The sequence below is a fragment of the Mytilus galloprovincialis genome, chromosome 3, assembly GCF_965363235.1.
Source record: "Mytilus galloprovincialis chromosome 3, xbMytGall1.hap1.1, whole genome shotgun sequence".
NCBI lineage: Eukaryota > Metazoa > Mollusca > Bivalvia > Mytilida > Mytilidae > Mytilus > Mytilus galloprovincialis.
The window spans coordinates 55,067,856-55,088,596 of NC_134840.1; the positions used below are offsets into that span (position 1 = coordinate 55,067,856).

Here is a 20,741-nt window from a genome sequence, read left to right on the forward strand (position 1 = left end):
TATATTGGCAAATTTCCAATGAAGTTATTTACATAAAGTTATTGGCAAATAAAAATAGAAAATGACATCATAGTCATGTCTGGCAAATGTCCAACATACATTATCTAAAAACATTTTAGATAAGATAAGGAAAAAAAGCTTCATCAGCAACATTTTATATTGGCAAATTTCCAATGAAGTTATTTACATAAAGTTATTGGCAAATAAAAATAGAAAATGACATCATAGTCATGTCTGGCAAATTTCCAACATATATTATCAACTACTATTCTATACAAAGAAAGATAACTCCAATTGAAAATTAATTGCTATTGCACAATATTGTGCAATTAGATATTTCTTGCTATTGTGCAATACTGTGCAATTGAAAATTTCTTGCTATTGCACAATACTTGATATGGAATCCTGATTTGGACCAACTTGAAAACTGGGCCCATAATCAAAAATCAAAGTACATATTTAGATAAAGCATATCAAATAAGCCAAAGAATTTAATTTTTGTTAAAATCAAACTTAGTTTAATTTTGGACCCTTTGGACCTTAATGTAGACCAATTTGAAAACTGGACCAAAAATTAAGAATCTACATACACAGTTAGATTTGGCATATCAAAGAACCCATTTATTCAATTTTTGATGAAATCAAACAAAGTTTAATTTTGGACCCCCATTTGGACCAACTTGAAAACTAGGCCAATAATTAAAAATCTAAGTACATTTTTAAATTCAGCATATCAAAGAACCCCAAGGATTCAATTTTTGTTAAAATCAAACTAAGTTTAATTTTGGACCCTTTGGACCTTAATGTAGACCAATTTGAAAACGGGACCAAAAATTAAGAATCTACAATTCTACATACATAGTTAGATTCGGCATATCAAAGAACCCCAATTATTCAATTTTTGATGAAATCACACAAAGTTCAATTTTGGACCCTTTGGGCCCCTTATTCCTAAACTGTTAGGACCAAAACTCCCAAAATCAAACCCAACCTTCCTTTTATGGTCATAAACCTTGTGTCAAAATTTCATAGATTTCTATTCACTTAAACTAAAGTTATAGTGCGAAAACCAAGAAAATGCTTATTTGGGCCCTTTTTGGCCCCTTATTCCTAAAATGTTGGGACCAAAATTCCCAAAATCAATCCCAACCTTCCTTTTGTGGTCATAAACCTTGTGTTAAAATTTCATTGATTTCTATTCACTTTTACTAAAGTTAGAGTGCGAAAACTAAAAGTATTCGGACAACGACGACGACGCAGACGACGACGCCAACGTGATAACAATATACGACCAAAAAATTAAAATTTTTGCAGTCGTATAAAAATTAAATCTTTGTTGATGAATGGAGTGACCTAGCTTGAATAAGCTTTTATCACAGAGATATGTCTCGCCTTTTTGTAATTTTGATAATGCATATGTTAAAATTAAAATAGCAATACTTTAACATGTAAGTTATGCCAATTTTCAAAGTCAATGAACCATGACTGAAGATATATGGCTAAACAATCTCCATAGAAATGAGATGTGATCAATGCTAATACAACTGCATACCAAATACCAATTATTTATTGTGTCTTTCCCTTTTAACAAATCTAAACATAAATATTAACTTGCAAACTACCAGTATGCAAAAGTTTCAAAGTCAGTGAACCATGATGAGGGGTGGGGCTATATAATATCCATGGAAATGAGACTTGCAATTGCCAATAATTTTCATACCAAATATCATTGACTAAATATTAGTAGTTCATCTTAAACTGATCTAATCACAAACACGTACATTTTAACTAAGCAAAAGTTACAAAGTCAATAGACCATGACTGAGGAGGCGGCACCAAATATTTTGCCGGGGAATGAGATGTGCTACTGCTTATATAACTGCATACCAATTAACATGGGCCTATCACTAATGGTTCCCCTTGAACTGACCTAATCACAAACGAATAAATGTAAGTGAGCAACAGTTTCAAAGTCAATAGACCATGCATGAGGGGACAGAGCCAAATAATCTCAATAATCACAAACAAATACATAGTTGATGACACTGACGACGCCAGAAACAACATACCTTTGTCTTGCTTTTTGGCAATGTCAAGCTGAGACTAAAACACTTTTTCTTCTTGGATGCCTTTTCTGTGCTTTTTGAAAAAGTTTTTTGGTTGCTGTGTCATTAATGTACACATGATAATCTCCTAATTCACATTTAGTGATATACAGCATGCAAGTAGTATAAAAATGAGAATGGAAATGGGGAAAACCAGAACAATCAGCATGCAAGGAGTATGCACATTAGTTATCTGCCGAAAGTACCGTATAAATTCCATACAAACAATTGTGGAGTAAATAAACACATATAAATATAACAATATATTCTACAAATTCTTTTATTCTGTGACTGCAACAATAAAAAAAATAAACAAAAACAAAAACAAAAAAATATAATATTATTTATGACTTGTAATATCTGAATACATCAGATGTTTTAAAAAAAAAGTTTAAATAGTATTTTAGCAACAATGCACAAAAAAAAAGAAACACCAATAAGAGATTTTGTTTGAGTCCTTGACTGTTCACATGTGTTTTAGTCATTTCATAGCTCCTAATGATCTAGTAATAAAAAAGGGTCCTATATAAAAATAAATCATACATATATTCTTCATACATGAGACCAATTTCATATAATTTTACTTATCTAGATTTTTTAAGGAACCAGATTTTATGAAACTATAGTTTCACAAAAAAGCAAAGAACCCTTTAGATATGTGCATGAACAAGTATTTGGAAAGATGAAAGAAACTTTACCATGGAAGACAGAATGTTTTGCTTCATAAGGTTAAAGGTAATGAATGCATGTAGGTATGAACCCTAACATAATTCATTCAAATTTTACAAGCAATTTTAAATGCATGCATTTCTTGATATGCAGAGTAAAAGCCATTGAGTATCATTAAGATGTAAATGTATAGAATGCATGTAAATATTACAAAAATCATAAAGTCATATTTCTTTTACACCCTGTCCTTTATATTGTTTCAAGATGAGATTTTACTGTCACTTTTCATCAATGCAAATTTTGTAGGTAGTCATTTAAGTGAATTTGACAAACAGATAAGAATGAAATTTTGATGCACAATGCAGTCAGGATTTAACGTTTTCATGGGCTTTTATTTATTTAAATCTTTGGATTAGATTCAACTGTTTATACTTTAAATACCATTTTTGTTACCCTTACATATATTATGACAATAAAAGAAACATTTGATGGCAAAAACTTCTGTTTATAACCTGTAAACAATACACTGTACTGTTACAAAGACATGTATAAATCTCACTTTTAATACATTGCCTTCATAAATATAAAACGATAATATTCAAAATCGACTAGAGAACTTTAAGATTAACAAATATACAAATATAGACATAATAATGACTAACTAATATTAATTAGTCCTGTAGAGACTTCAAAGACTTCAAAAAATCATGAAAGAACAGAAAGGTTTAAGGGAAATTTAAGGTGCAAAAGCAATTCAGTTGGCTAATCAAGTCGAAAATACCTGAATATTAATGCATCACTTTGATGTCATGCTTTGAAGCTATGGTAAAAATGATTCATTCTCCTATAAATATAAGATTCATTCTATGAAATTTCAAAAATAAGATATCATAAATATAGACAAAAATTCATGCTCGATTTAATAGCATGTTCAGCATCATACAAACATTACTTTCACTTACTTACAACAAAAATTATCTTGGTGTCTCAATATTATGACATGATTTTGAAACATGAGCTCAAATATTCTTGATCAATACCTGTTGACACACACACACACACACATATATATATATATATAACAATATTCAAAATTTAATGCACAACATACAATATGTAAAAAAAAACCTAACAAAATATGTAAATACAAGATAAAATATAAATATCAGTTCTATTGCACTTATTTGAAAAAAAAAAATAAAAATAAAAAATGTAAAGTAAATGTAAACTTTTTAATGAGATTCAATTGGCCTCCAAGTTTATAAAGTTATTTGCTGATTTTTGTTTTTAGACAAATTTGTAATATATTTGTCCCATTAAACAAATCATGTTTGCATGAAATTGACCTGTTGAAAAGTCAATACTTTAATGTGTATCAATTTTCTTTTTTAATCCTGAACTTTTTAAAAATAATATTGTGATTTCCACAATGTATACTTATAAATTATCGTTGATCATCTCAACAAGATCGATTTTCTCGCATGAGCTGGGACGGACAAAGTGAAAAAAGCAATCAAGCTAAGATGACCAGTGATAATCTGTTTATTGCTATTTTATCTATGACGACATGTCAATTTCCTTAGCAATGCTACCTGCCTCCTTAGTTTTTAGCGTTAATTTTCCATCTCAAGCGAGTAGCATGATATGAAAAATTATCACAAAAAAGGATTAAAGGAAAAATGCACAAAAGAGCGATAATGTGTTTTATTCATGGTGTTCCTTTCCATGATATTCACTGTATTTTATTCAAAACTTTTGTTTTACACAAATGTAAAGCCTTTAATTTAATATAAAAGAAAAGAGACTTCTCTAAAATATATATATCAATATAAGAAATAAGATGTGGTGTGATTGCCAATATATGCTCAATATAACGAGTTGTTTCATTGACACTCATACCACATCTTCTTAGCTATATCAAAACAATAAAGAAAAACAAATATGTCAGACAACAACTAATGAGATACCTCAATATCTTAAAAAAGTGAGATACCTCAATATCTTAAAAAAGTGAGATACCTCAATATCTTAAAAAAGTGAGATACTTCAATATCTTAAAAAAGTGAGATACCTCAATATCTTAAAAAAGTAAGATACCTCAATATCTTAAAAAAGTGAGATACCTCAATATCTTAAAAAAGTGATACCTCAATATCTTTAAAAAGTGAGATACCTCAATATCTTAAAAAAGTGAGATACCTCAATATCTTAAAAAAGTGAGATACCTCAATATCTTAAAAAAAAGTAAGATACCTCAATATCTTAAAAAAGTAAGATATCTCAATATCTTAAAAAAGTGAGATACCTCAATATCTTTAAAAAGTGAGATACCTCAATATCTTAAAAAAGTGAGATACCTCAATATCTTAAAAAAGTAAGATACCTCAATATCTTAAAAAAGAAAACAACTATATTCAGATTATCAATGCGGGGAAAAAACTCATGTAAATAATAGGTTAATTTGTTCAAACCTAATACCATTTCTTTGCACAAACTTAATGCTTGTGATATTCAAATTCTCCTAAATATAGGTCTCCCCACATATTTCATGCAGTTCAATAGACATTTTCATGCTAACATGGCCATGGGATGTATTTTAGAACTTTCTTAAGGTAAATACCTTTTCATTAAAAAAATTAAGAAAAGGTCTATAACATACAGTATATTAAAGTAAAGTTTAAAGTCTGACAAATTTTACACCAAAAAATAATCTTAACAATCTATTCTAACAAAATAATCTACCATTAACAATGATCTATTTCAAAATATAATATTAATGATAAATCTGTTCTTTAAATATATTATGCTTTATATGAGTTGATGAAACAAGAGGTCCTATGGAAGATCTGACTTGACGATATTTCTTGCTCTAATTTCTCAAAGATTAAAGCCTAATTATCTCCCCCTGAAGCTGTCTGGCTAGAATTATTCATCTTTATGCACAACTACAAAGAATTGCACTATAACAGATGGAGGGACTGTGTATGTTGACTGAAGAAGATGATTAACATATCAAAAGATAATATGGTCAACTTGAAATGCAACTTTAATTATCATCATATTCCAGAAAGACTTTTGCAAAAGTCTCTTTGATTAGTACAAAATATCTCTTTTCACTTTTATTCATTGTTGCATTACAACCTATGATCCAATGCTGCATACACAAACCAATATTATCATCAATATCCTTGATAAACAATTTATCACAAACAATGCTTTATAATGTTGAAAACTAGAACTGCTAGTGAATACACCTAAGAATGCACCAGCTCCTAAACTGTTTATTTATTGAGATAAGTTTGATTTGTTTTCTCCTCTAAAGACATGCAAGACCAGGATCCAATTTATATGGGACAATATCCCTAATGCGCCTTGAAATGAGGAACTCAAAAGTCACGTGTAAACAAAAAATCTCTGTGTAGTGATATTTGACACATTTCTATGATAAACAAATGACTGAGCTGAACCATTTGTGTTAATTTAGAAAGTAAGGGAACACAGAATAAATGTGTAAAAACTATGGAGCCATTAAATGTGTTCAAAGTATTAAATTTTTAAAGAACTTATTGTGTCAAAAATGGGATTTTTTACCATGAGGAGCCACATCGCAAAAGGATACTCGGGGTTCGCTAATTTACGGAAAAATGAATCACACTTCGTACCCCGAAAATTTAACCACATATGTAAAAATGTCTCAGCTTCGAAACAAGCCATCATACATATACAAGTTTGTGATATGGGCTGAGCAACAGAAGAAAACGTTACCATTACCGCCTATGTAGAAACAATTGCGCATATTGCCCCATATGTACATCCTGTGTAAGGTTTCATCAATATCTGTCAAGCCATTAAGGTGGAGTTTTCCTTACAAGGCACATGAACAGATAGACAGATTAACATAATTAAATTTACTTTACCTTTTTAATATTGCACATACCACTGTAATTTCTCAAACTTTGAGTTTTTCATTACAAAATTAATATATTCATGAAAGGCACAGAAAATTTTTGTTCTATACATATAATAATTGTACTTAGTGAAAGATCTAAGAAAAATTCTAAACTTTCGTTGGGTGCCAGTAGGGTACTCCTATTTTTTTTACATTTTGAAGGCTTCTTTCTAGAAAAACCAACAGTAAAATATTAACATTATCTGACTGTAAGTGAATACAAAATATTCAACCTTTAAAATTACAAGACAATAAAAACTTATAAACAGCTTATAATTGATAATCAATGTGTTTAACTATTATGAAGAATGCTTTAACCCTTTGGCTTAGAAGGATGGTGTTTCATTTACTTATTAATTTCTTTGAACCTGTGGTTTGTTTTACTGTGATCCTTATGGTTAAAAAGTCAACGAGGACATACAATTTCTTTGCTTTTCTCTAGTTTTGACATAGTGATAGTAATGGTGACCATTTTTTGGCTGGTATTACAAACTAAAAAAAAACAAAAAAAAACATTTTTGTATCCTGAAAAATCACCACAATGTTTGACTGTACATGTACAACAACTAAAAGTTAAAAGAGAACAGATCAGTAGTCTCAACTATAGACAGAATATTTTTCATATTTTAAAACGCTATAACTCAAAGAATCATTTTCAGTGGAGAAGTAGCATATTCCACAGTACGGTGAAGTACTGACAATTTAATCAAAATCAATCTTTTCAATTTGCTCTGTTATATTTGTTTGTTGCTACATGTAAGATCTGATAACATCCCACAATGGGTCATGCTCAATGATCTTGTAGAATCCAATAAAAACATTCCCTGCATAATTTGCAATATTTCTTAACTGTCAAAAATATTGATGGATGAACTGAAATATTTGAGAATATAGTCAGGGAATTCTGTTTCCATACCATTTAATAATGAATCCACAGTAATCAATATAAAAGTTAAATTTTGATTTAGTATATTTGCAGGTAAAACAAGAATGTGTCCATGGTACACGGATGCCCCACTCGCACTATCATTTTCCATGTTCAGTGGACCGTAAAATTGGGGTCACACTTTAATTTGGCATTTAAATTAGAAAGATCATATCATAAGGAACATGAGAACTAAGTTTCAAGTTGATTAGACTTCAACTTCATCAAAAACTACCTTGACCAAAAACTTTAACCAAAAACTTTAATCTGAACTATGCACTATCATTTTCTATGTTCAGTGGACCATGACATTGGGGTCAAAACTTTAATTTGGCATTAAAATTAGAAAGATCATATCATGGGGAACATGTGTACTAAGTTTCAAGTTGATTGGACTTCAACTTTATCAAAAACTACCTTGACCAAAAAATTTAACCTGAAGCCGTATGAATGGACGCACAGACCAGAAAACATAATGCCCCTCTACTATCATAGGTGGGACATAAAAACCAATCTGTAATCAAACTGATTGGTTAATTAAAAATTTTGCATACAAGATCATCTGAACATGCTCAATTATGGGATGTTTTATCATAGGAATACATAACAGAGCAAAGTAAAAGATATGATTTTGATGAGACTGTATCACTAAGAGAATACACTACACACTGTCTTAATGAATACTACTTCAATGGTACACATAAAAAATATATAAATCTAAAACATTTCTTTTGACAACCATTAAAATAAATTTGATAATTAATTCATATTTATAATTTACACAAGTTACATAAGTTACTTTTTGATATGTTGCTTGTAATACTTGTAAATGAGTTGCTGACAGAACTCATGATGACACATAATTCATGTACATAAACAACATAACAAAAATTGGTGTGCATAAAAAATATATATCCTGTAAGTGATTGACAAAGTCAAATAGCTTTATGCTGGAAAACTATGGTCAACTCAACATTTCCTAAGTTTTTATGTTTCACCATTTGTTACAAATCTTATCCAGATTAAGGAATAAACAAAATTACCTTGAATAACAGAGTATGATTTTTTTTCCCCTACAGGTGACTTTTTAAATTATCATAACCTCTAGTCCTATTTTTAATTTCTAATGTCAAATTATTGATGATGAACTGATATTCCTTTACAATAAACACCGAAAAATGATGAATTACAACAAATCATATAACATATTGTACTTGACTTTTCCAATCACTCAGGCTTATTTTTATATAAGAATCATCATCCTGGTTGCCTTTCTGACATTTCTACATCACTGATGGAATGTTGTGAATCTTCTATTGCCTCTTCATAACTTGGTGGAGCCTCGTTTTCATCAGGACTTACAACTGGTACAACTACAGGGGGCTCTATACAACTGGTATCTGTAGCTTCTGTATAAGATGGTGGAGGCACACTTTCTTCTTGGTCTGGGTCCCTGTTGTTAATATACAGAAAGTCAAACTCTAGTTACATCATGCTGCATATATACTTGACTTGTGGAACAAGAGTGCACAAGCTGAAATGTCTCGCCTTCTATACTAATCATTGATATTATGTTGATAGTCCTAAGTATAAAGCTAAGCATTATTACAACTGTCGCATAAACTTAACATTAACCAAGACAACTAAACAAAGACCAATGAACCTTGAAAATGAGGTCAAGGTCAGATGAACCATGTCAGGCAGACATGTACAGCTAACAATGCTTCTATACAACATATATAGTTGACCCATTACTTATAGTTTAAGAAAAATAGATCAAAACACAAAAACTTAACACTGTGCAATGAACCGTGAAATGAGGTCACGGTCAAATAAAACCTGCGAGACTGTATCTGAGATATGGACTTGACCACCAAAACTTAACCTTGTTCACTGATCCATGAAATGAGGTCGAGGTCAAGTGAAAACTGTCTGACAGACATGAGGACCTTGCAAGATACGCACATATCAAATATAGTTATCCTATTACTTATAATAAGAGAGAATTCAACATTACAAAAAATTTTACTTTTTTTTCAAGTGGTCACTGAACCATGAAAATGAGGTCAAGGACATTGGACATGTAACTGACAGAAACTTCGTAACATAGAGCCTCTATATACAAATTATGAAGCATCCAGGTCTTCCACCTTCTAAAATATAAAGCTTTTAAGAAGTGAGCTAACGCTGCCGCCGCTGTAGCCGCCGCCATAGCTGCCGGCACCGCCGCCGCCAGATCACTATCCCTATGTCGAACTTTCTGTAACAAAAGTTGCAGGCTTGACAAAAATACAGCAGATTACTTAAAGAGACCATTATCAAATATTGCATTTATTGAAGTAGGTCAATTAGATTATCTCCCCTTAAAATGTGGGTCAGTGATTATGTTCCTTTAAGTTCTTCCTAAAGTGTTCTTGAACTATAAAATGTTTTATCAGTAATCATATATCTGAATAAGAGGAGTTGTGCTTACTTGAGACTGTTATCACATATTGCAATATTGAAGTAAATAAATTTGGATTATCTCCCCTTAACATGTAGGAATAGGGTATATTCCTGTATGCACATTTTCGTGTATTGTTCTACATCAGTGTGGAGTTTCATCAATATTCATTTAGCCATTAAGGAGGAGCTGAGCTTACAAGGCACACAGACGGACAGTTGAACACACAGGGTATTTCCTATATACACCCAATACTTTGTTTGAAGTGAATTTGAAACATTAAAATTGTTCAATTTTGAAATCAAGAATTTTTCGAAACTGATTATATGTGAGGATAAATGATATTTAACAGCATCATATCAATTTATTACCATTAGCTTTTCTATTCAAAATACCATCTTGGGGTAAAAAACTTACCAGTAAAATGTACACAAATAATTGTGCTCCTATAACCTATTTATGCTTTAAATTATCTCCCTTTGTTATAAGCATGCAGTTTATTATTTTTCTGTTCTTACCTCCAAGCATTTCTAAATTGTAAACTATCCATTATAACTGTAATAGCACCACCTTCTCCATTGTCTTCTTCTAAAACAACCCCTACTGTCTGAGAATTAAAATTCTGTAATGATTAACATTAAATATATAGCCTGTAATTATACACAATCTGGTCATGACAACAGTCTAAAACAACCCCTACTGTCTAAAAATTAAAATTCTGTAATAATCAACATTAAATATATAGCTTGTAATTATACACAATCTATATATAACTTATTTCTCTTAAACAAAAGTACAATGGTATAGAGACATACAGCTTACAAAAGTACACAATCTAACATAAACAACAGTCATGTTACTCAGTACTCATATTGAGTGGCATGCAAGCAAGGTTAAAAATTATTTCTAATCTGGTATTTTAACCTTTATAAAAAAAAATGTTGGCAACCTCTTTATTGTTAATTTTTTTTAAACAAAGCTGATTGATACAAATATATGTAATTTATTTCAAGAACTAGGCCATACATAATAAATTAACAAATTATGGGTTTAATGTAATTAAACACAAAGACTGCTATTCAAATTGCTTTCTGGTGAAAAATAATAGAGATGCCAGTGACTGGGAAAGGAAATTTAAAATGGTTTTATTGTCAAATAACAAAAGATTTGTATGTTACAGTTCCTAGGGCCATCAAATACATACAGTCCATGAACCCTGCCTTTTCCAGTCATTGTGATTGTCTATTTAATGAAAAATTATTTTTCACATCTTCAAATTAGTTCATTGTACAAATAAAATCACACTTGTAAACTTTTTTTTTCAAATATCAAATCATTTATTGAAGCACCATTTCATAAACATGAGAAATGTGCAGTTAGTAGCTCATTTGAAATACTGTAAAAATCTATATTTGTTGTATTTCTCACCTGTTGTTCATTTCTACTTTGGGCTATATGTTTCTTTGCTTGTACAAATCTTTGGATAGCAAGGAGTATTAATATAAAGGCTAAACCAAGAAAAACTGGTCCTGTTACTCTATTGCCAAATATATCCCTGAAGGCTAAAAATTAAAAAAAAATCAGACACTGCTTAATTCTGTATCATGGCACAATTAAGTACTGGAAAACTTCTTTACAAATGCATTTGAAAACCACAAATGAATTTTTTCCACTCTTTGCAACTTAAAAGTAATGTTTAAAAAGTAAAATACAGTTAAACACATATGATACTACATTATGTAATATTTTTTTTTATACATACTGGAATCAGATAATTTCAAACATGAGGATTAAGATAAGATGTCCTTTTGCATGAGAATTTCAAATTCCTGAGCATTCAGTATCAAGAAATTTTAAACAATTCTGTCCATTTTGTTGTTTATTTAATTACATATAAATTTTGTAACTGTAAATTAGCATTTATGTTTAGTACTGAAATCTTATATTTTTTTAGATAATGGTGTGTTGTTGTGTTGCTGTTTAATGGTCATCCACCATACAAACCCTCATATTTATATGAAAAAGAAATAAGCATGAATAAAATGAGATATTGGGGTCAACATCAATCATTGAGAAATGAAAAAATTCTAAAACAAAATCTAATGACCCAAATAGATGATAATGATGAATGGCTGCTTATTAACATGCATACTGAGGATGTGTTAATGTAATATGAATATTAACAATAACAACATCAACAACAACAACAATACTTTATTTTAAGAGGGTTACACAGTTAGCTACATAACTAATCTTCCCTGAGGCCCTCATCATGAGAAATCAAACAAAATGCAAACATATACATTGCATACAGTAGTATAAAAAGTCAAGTATGATAATAATGTTCAATACAACTTGAAAAAATGTGATGAAAAAATAAACATGATGACAGTTTTCAATATTATTGATACAGCTAGGTTGATTTCAATAAATGCCCTGTTATTTTGTATTTGAAAGAATTAACATTTGTAATATTTTTTAACGGTATTGGTAAATTATTCTACAAGAATGGTCCAGAATACATAAAAGATTTTTTGAACAATTCTGTTTTTGGTTTAGGGAGTATGAGGTTTCCTTGAACAGCATTTCTCAAGGGGTATGGATTTCTGTCTGAAAAGAATGGTCCAGAATACATAAAAGATTTTTTGAACAATTCTGTTTTTGGTTTAGGGAGTATGAGGTTTCCTTGAACAGCATTTCTCAAGGGGTATGGATTTCTGTCTGAAACATAATGAAACTTGTTAGTAAGATATGATGGGGCATCATTTTTAATGCACTTAAATGTCATCACTAACTTATGATATTTTATTCTCTGTTCAACTGTCATCCAGTTTAATTGTTTGAATAAAGGTGCAGAAGGAGCAAATGGGTCTGTTTCTAGTATTAATCTAGCCGCCCTCTTTTGTAATTTTAATATCCTTTTTAAACCCTCACTGCTACAACCACTCCACACTATACAACAATTAACCCGCTCTGTACAAGGCCGACGCACTGAGCCAGAATTTCTAAGCTGCTACTTCATCAGATAAGAGTCTGCACGAAGACATGTCACCTTAACCAGATACATTATTCTGAATCTGAGATGACTAGCCTTGGCTCTTACTCCTTAATGCCGTGTGCTTTGCAGAAAAGCAACAAATACCAATTTTAGTCTTTGGTTTGACTCTGCTAGGGTTCAAACCCACAAACTCCCACACTCAAGGAGAGACCCAATGTTTCTTGTAACTACATGGAGACATACTTACCAAGCCAGGTTAGTATACTGCCAACCAAAATAAATACAACAGCCACAATACAGAGAATGATGGCTCGACGTAATGTCTGTTTTCTATGTTGTACAAGACCAAAAAATGTGTGTAGTCCAGACCTGGTGTTATGAGCCCTAGCCACACCAGAATGTGTGTGAAACATAATAATTACACTATTTGTCTGCATCAAGTCCTAAAATGAAAAAAAAATATATATACAGTCACATCAAAACTTTACCGTAATTGACAAGTATTAGAACAAGCAGCAAAAGATCCTTTTTTGAGGAATTTTCTTGTTCATTTTGTCTTGACATTCATTATTAAATGCACCTTTATTCACATTCTAAATTTTCAGTACAAATTCGATTCACTACATGTACAAAAAAGAAGATCTGACACAGATGTAAAATTTAACTGTTGCAATGATGCAGGTTAATTGTTTTGAAATTAGATTTTTCATTAACAATTTAAATACATGTAAGCACGTTTTTCCTTGTATCAGTTCAGCTAGATATATTTAGCCTACTCACAGTATTCTTTTTTGTTTTCTAGAGGTGTGCCTGAGGTGTGCCTGAGACGAAGGTTTTATATATACCTCCTATATATATACTTATATATGAAAACTGTTGTTTCTTATTTGTGTTTGTAACTATGTATACTGTCATGACTGTATTGTTTATTATATTTGTAAAAGAATAATATCATAATGATATTATATTATGCTCCTTGTGAGTCCATTTTATGGAAATAAAGCATCTTTTTCTTCTTCTTCTTCTATCTTAAACTGTTACTGTCCAGAATCTTTGTACACTGACATGTATTAGTTTTCAGCTGACCCTATCATTAGGGTTTTATTATAAAAATCTAATTGAACAACATAAACTTGACTGTAAATTGGATAAATTCATTGTAAGTTAAAACTGTTCAGTGTGAACTATTTTTAGTAATGGTACGATGTATTAAAAATGGGAGACAATTCAATATATTATACTTACATTACTCATGCAATCATTTTCAAATTAAAATTAGTTCAGCTATATATAACACAGTTTCCAGTTTAACAATTCCATCTCTACCATGATAAACTGTTTTAAGGCATGAATCAAAAGACCTGAAACAAGAATGTGTCCAAAGTACACGGATGCCCCACTCCCACTATCATTTTCCATGTTCAATGGACCGTGAAATTGGATAAAAAATATAATTAGGCTTTAAATTAGAAAGATAATATCAAAGGGAACATTTGTACTAAGTTTCAAGTTGATTGGACTTCAACTTCATCAAAAACTAACTTGGCCAAAAACTTTAACCTGAAACATGCACTTTCATTTTCTATGTTCAGTGGACCGTGAAATTGGGGTCAAAAGTTTAATTTGGCTTTAAAATTAGAAAGATCATATCATAAGGAACATGTGTACTAAGTTTCAAGTTGATTGGACTTCAACTTCATCAAAAACTACATATTGTACCTTGACCAAAAACTTTAACCTGAAACATGCACTTTCATTTTCTATGTTCAGTGGACCGTGAAATTGGGGTCAAAAGTTTAATTTGGCTTTAAAATTAGAAAGATCATATCATAAGGAACATGTGTACTAAGTTTCAAGTTGATTGGACTTCAACTTCATCAAAAACTACCTTGACCAAAAACTTTAACCTGAAGCGGGACAGACGGACGAACGAACAGACGAACGAACGAACGAACAGACGGACGGACGAACGAACGAACGGACGCACAGACCAGAAAACATAATGCCCCTCTACTATCGTAGGTGGGGCATAAAAATAATCAATGTTAAGTGTGATAATTGTACAGATGACTGTGCACATAACAGTTTAAGAGAAAAAATAAAATTGAAATTGATTGATGTTGCCTATATTTTGTACCTACATCATTAAGCAGCCTACCAGAAAAATATATGACATATATATGTTTGCCTGATCTGACACAATATACAGAATGTACTAATATAAGAGATTTCGCAGTTACTGTCAGCTTCATCATATTCAGTATTAAATATTTGGTGATGTTTAAATTAAGATTTTAGAATTTAAAAATAGAATTTATGGAAACTGTATGTACATGTATATATCTGATGGGAAAATGAATCTGTTTGACTTTATAGTATAAAATTGATAAAATTTAGGACTTCCCAGAACTACGTCAGATTTATGGAAATTGGTAGCCTCTGACTGAAAAACTCTGAACTGCTAAAAAAATTAACCAAATAATTCTAATCATAAATAAATACAAGTTTTATCAAAAAGTAGATATATTTTTTCATATAAAAAGACCCTTTTTTTAATAAGTTTAATATATTTCATTTGAAGTGTTTTATAATGTTTTGTTAATAAGGGAATGCAATCTGTTCCATTTTTTTATTACCCTATTTGCATTCTGTATCATTCTGTGATGAAATAAATGCGATTTTAACAAATTTGTAGTGAAAGAATACAAGTTTGATACACTGGCATCACTACAAAACTTGCTCTTATTTTCATACCTTTCTATACACTAACCAACACTTATTTGCGAGGACGTTTTGAAAACATGTCCAATTCCGTATCATATCTTTATTAGCTATGACCCCGACAATAAAATAGACTACAATTAGGTAGTGTCAAGTCCAGTCAATATATGTTCCTTAAGCCTTCAATAAGGAAACATGATACATGTACATGTAAAAAATGTACACTTATTGATGAAACTGTTCAACAACAACACTGTTAATCATTACTACAAAAACATAAGTATGCCTTCTACATGTTCAATTTTTTTTAACAAGCTTTAAGGTTGTCATTGTATGAAGACCTTTTCCAATCATGGTTGATGGTGATGTGCAGAAAATGACTTCTCATATTATGAGAAATAGCACATGTATATGATAATTGGTACAATCCATCAATTTGTGGTTATTCCCTAATCTGTAATGCTGTAAAAAGGAGAATAACAATAACAATTCTTGCTAATTGATAATAATGGTAATTTTTAGTGCATGACGATAAAATAATCAAATGATTTCCCAAAATATTGACGTCATAATGCTGAAGCCACCATTTGCGGTTGGACTTTGAGAGCATAATTTGCTCTCAACTTTGAGACCCAATTTAGCCATCAAATTTTCATTGAAGGCTTATAAAAATTGCATATATAAAAATTCTTACCTTTAATGTGTTTGTTTGATCAAACTATTTCCAATTAATCCCTACAGAAATAATAATATAAGTAACAATTCCATCCGAGTCGGGAAAATGTCGACTGCATGTTTTAAAACGTTTATCTGATTTCTTTTTAGGAGATTATAAAATAATTTTTACACCAAACTCAGTAAAATTTTACAGACCCTAATTTCTGGAACCTTTGTTTTACATTATCCGGAAATTCAGGTCTGTCAAAATGTACCGAGTTTGGTTCAAAAATACATTTTATACTCCTATAAAGGCCAAATAAAAAAGTATGTGTGGTTCCAGTTACATCTGAAAAAAAGTTAGGGTAGGTAGGTAGGGATTTTTTTTTATTTTATGTTTTTTTTTTTACATTGGGAGGAACATTCTGACTTTAACAGTGCTTAATGAAAAATGACAATAAAATCTTTAGGGTAGGCTATTTTTAAGCCAAAAAAGTAGGGACGGTAGGGTTACTGGAACCACACATATATTTTTATTTGGCCTAATATGAAGCATCTTAAGGATAAATCAGCTAAACGTTTTAATAAAGCAGTAAATTCCCTCTCAAAGTCCAACTGAAAATGTCAGTTTGGCTTTATGACGTCGAAGTAAGGCATCAAAGAAAAAAAATATAATAGCCTTTCAAGACGTCATAATTATTTGGACTATACACCTTATCGCTATTCCCGGCTGACCCGTCCGCTTGAACTTTTGACGTCAACAACAATCACTTTTCCATTGTGGCGTCAGACATTTTGTTTTATGACATCAAAATTTTACGGGAACCTGTGTGATTTCCAGCAATGGCGGACAAATAGCGATAAGGTGTATTGGACTAGGTAAAATTTAAATCAATTTGACGCTGAAAGTAGCCTCAAGTGACCATTTGATGCTGAGGTTAAAGGGCATTACTAACCTCATAAAATGGTCAGCTGCAAAAGTTTAAGCCTAGGCTAAGGGCAAGGCTAAATGTCTCTGGCTAAAGTAAAGTCAGTAACATGCCTAATGGTAGGATTTGACAAGAAACAGTTTAAAGGGTATGTTATTTTTCATTTAAATTTTATATGTCACAAATTTCAACCGTCTTTAAATTGACATCCCGTGCAAATTGGTTACCTGTCTGTTATTAAATGTATACGTTCTTCTTACTTTTGCCGTTTTGGCTTGGTCAAAATTTCAACCGGAAGCCTTTAAACTAAAAATCGCTTTAGAACGGGGAAAACACGTTTCAATTCCGGAAATGATTCCATTCAAAACTTATTCAGAATTTCTATCTTAAATATCAAGGTGAAAATATATCTGAATTTCAGGGGTGGCGATATTAAACCGAAATTTATTTCTTTAGTTGCCAAATATCTTCAAGTTGAGCTAAAGTATATTGATATGAAGTGTGGCGAAATAAAGGGACGAGTTACCTGGGACGAATTAGTACCCATAATTCAGTATAAACATGTCAGCTCTCAGGAGAACTCACACATGTATTTTAAAAACATTTATTCGTCTACAGCCACATAAAACATATTCACGCACGTTTTGTGCAAAATTTGATGGAGAAAATGTTGTTTTAAAATGGACGAAACGAAACTCGTATCCTGCCATAACAAATATACCATGTGTTTGTTGTTATTCCAAACAGACGAGTTCTGTGACTGATGAATTTTTGGGGAAAGCTGCGCCTTTCGATGCTCCTACAGACGCCGAAGAAACTAATAAAAAGAAAGAAGACGATAAAAAAGAAAAAGAATCTAAATGGAAAGGACAGAAAAATGCTTGGAAAATAGGATTAATATCTCTTGGAGCAACTGCCTTACTTATTGGTGGCCCCTTTGTTTATTTAAGGGGTAATTGCATCATAAACCCAAATGAAATACACCTGATCACTATTTATTCCATTCTGGATAAGTTCTTAAATTACACAACTTTTTCATCCAGTTGAAGCTATCTGGGACCCTGTTTAAACAAATTTCACCATGCATGATACTTTTTAATGAGAACTGTTTAAACTACTGTAAATACTTCAAACACTATATTTTTTTTCTTCAATTTTAATTTCGAAAAAGTGGATCATACTCTATCAAAGTTTCTAGATGATTGATTTCTAAAGTTTTTCCTCCCTCAGCTCACTACTGATGACCTCTATTTTCGGCGGCCTGACCCAAACAGGAAGTTGTATAAATGACTGTTTTTCCCCGATTGGACTAAATAGCGATAAGGTGTATTGGGTTTACTTAAGGTTCATCATAACAAATGAACAAATATGGCCGTATTTCACCTCTAAAACTACTCAGTGTACAGACTTACTTGTGAAGTTTGGAAAGTTTTAAGGCCTGGCATCCACTAGATATATGAAAATTACATGTAAATGCTTTTTGTGTTTCAAAAAGATAAAATCGTTTTGGGATTTTGATGAGCATTCCATTTTTTTCCTTCCTGCAGAAGATGTAAAAATAAACAAACACCTGAACTACTTTGATACTGTCCACTCAGATAAACTCTTTAACTCACCTAAAACTGTGTAGATATCTATTGTCCATGCCAATCAAGGACAATCAATGCAAGACAAGACAATTTATTACAACTTAGGCACATCATATGGTGCTACAAGAGGATAATAATTATACATTAACAATTACATATATACTTATGCATTTACAAGCAAGAAACACAATAAATAACTACATGACATGATATAATCATGGAAGTATTATATTGACAGGAACTACAACGATTAATTAGCATTTATTTATAACCCGGGTAGCCCTGTAGAAAAGATATGGAAACTGTCTAATTAGTACGCTGTCGTTAATTTCTTTTGTGACTATCTGCGATGCCGCGGTCATAAATTGACCAGAGATACTTCTTATCAATCACGTGGTTTTAATCGAGACAGCTTCACAATATTACCTGTCGGAAAACACCTTTACTTATTTCAATGCGTCGGTAGACCTTTATTCGTGAACAACTTATTTAAACAAATCGACTGATGCATAAAAAATGAAAATCGGCCCAGAATTAATTATTCTACAACGATTTGAAATAGAGAGTGACATTATTTTATTAGTTTGTGGGTGAAGTTTAAATCGTGATTAAGGTGTGTTCCGGTTACCGCCGGTTAACAATAAATATATCTGATAAATATTAAAACTATGAAATTTAGAGTGATATATATGGTTAAGTTACTGGATAATCCTGGAAAGTAGAAATTTCCAGTTTATAATACGAAAATTAATCGAGCAAGTACCAATCATCAAAATACAGCAGAAGAAAACAGAGATCTAACTACGTTATATAGCTAATTATGTAATATATTTTTGTCCTCTAAAATATGTTATCACTATCCGACCAAATGAAACCGTCCAAATGATACTGGTAAATATTATTGAACAGTCGCACAAGAATTTGTATAACGTCACTATACAAATCCTTGAGTCGCAGTACTAAAAAAAAATGTCAACTAATCGGGGTTCAGCTGAACATTCGTAAATACCAACCAATGATCTTACCCTGGATTTAGAGCGAAGCTTAACAATTCCTACATTTGTCTAAAATCTCTTTGATCTTTTGATTTTATCAGAACGATTATTTCCAATCGTCTTAAAAATGCAGGAAATGTGTGCCACTCAGTGGAGTAAACAGTATTTATTATATAATCACAACTTGCGATATATATTACATATAGTCTAATTTCTACCGAAAAATAAATCAATAAAAATGGGGCATTTATTCAATAAATTTGGTACAAATTTCCATCGTCAATGTGTTTTTCTATAGAATTAATGATGACTCGCATTAATCCATCAATCACTCAATCAGCACACATATGCAGATGTAAGGTAACGGAATCTGCCGAGGTTTGCCAATGCTGTTTCCTGAGAATTTATCACAACTTTCGATTTCTTCGTTTATTTCCGTAATCCCGAAAGCAACCGAGAATGACAATATCGTAGGGCACCACACCCTGGTGTGTAAATAACGTGCCATGTTTCAAGCTAATTAACATGTCATTAAATTGCGCGCGGCATCGCAGATGAAACGTTTGAAGTCGGGTCGTAGTAGTTCCTGTCAATATAATACTTCCAGGATATAATATAGGCAATAACAGTAAAAAAAATCAATAAAAAAAAAAAAAAAAAAAATTGGCCCGAAATTTTCATTTTACTTATGAACTCAAAATCGTTCAATTTTTTTTATGTCATGTTTTGAATTCCCACATCTGTGTAGAAATCTACAATGT

The 20,741-nt window shown here is 31.2% G+C and overlaps 2 protein-coding genes across 4 annotated transcripts in view; one reads left to right on the forward strand and one right to left on the reverse strand.

Moving 5' to 3' along the window:
- Positions 1 to 2,369: 2,369 nt before the first annotated feature.
- On the reverse strand, positions 2,370 to 17,697 carry LOC143068349 (uncharacterized). Of its 3 annotated transcripts, none has more exons than XM_076242333.1 (6): positions 17,657 to 17,697; positions 14,335 to 14,450; positions 13,337 to 13,532; positions 11,520 to 11,653; positions 10,610 to 10,713; positions 2,370 to 9,101 (listed from the first exon to the last, which is right to left on the reverse strand). In XM_076242333.1, exons 2-6 carry the CDS (start codon positions 14,341 to 14,343, stop codon positions 8,906 to 8,908), a joined length of 639 nt encoding a protein of 212 aa, XP_076098448.1. In that variant the 5' UTR covers positions 14,344 to 14,450; positions 17,657 to 17,697; the 3' UTR covers positions 2,370 to 8,905. The 3 variants fall into 3 exon arrangements, with proteins under 3 accessions (XP_076098448.1, XP_076098449.1, XP_076098447.1); XM_076242334.1 differs by having other exon boundaries at positions 10,610 to 10,698; positions 17,624 to 17,696; XM_076242332.1 differs by having other exon boundaries at positions 17,624 to 17,696.
- A 234-nt stretch (positions 17,698 to 17,931) lies between these two features.
- Positions 17,932 to 20,741, forward strand: part of LOC143068348 (mitochondrial import inner membrane translocase subunit TIM50-like) — a 30,716-nt gene continuing 27,906 nt past the window's right edge. The window contains exon 1 of the mRNA XM_076242331.1: positions 17,932 to 18,348. Within this exon, the coding sequence (XP_076098446.1) occupies positions 17,958 to 18,348 (391 nt within the window). The 5' untranslated portion in view covers positions 17,932 to 17,957. The remainder of the gene's footprint in view (positions 18,349 to 20,741) is intronic.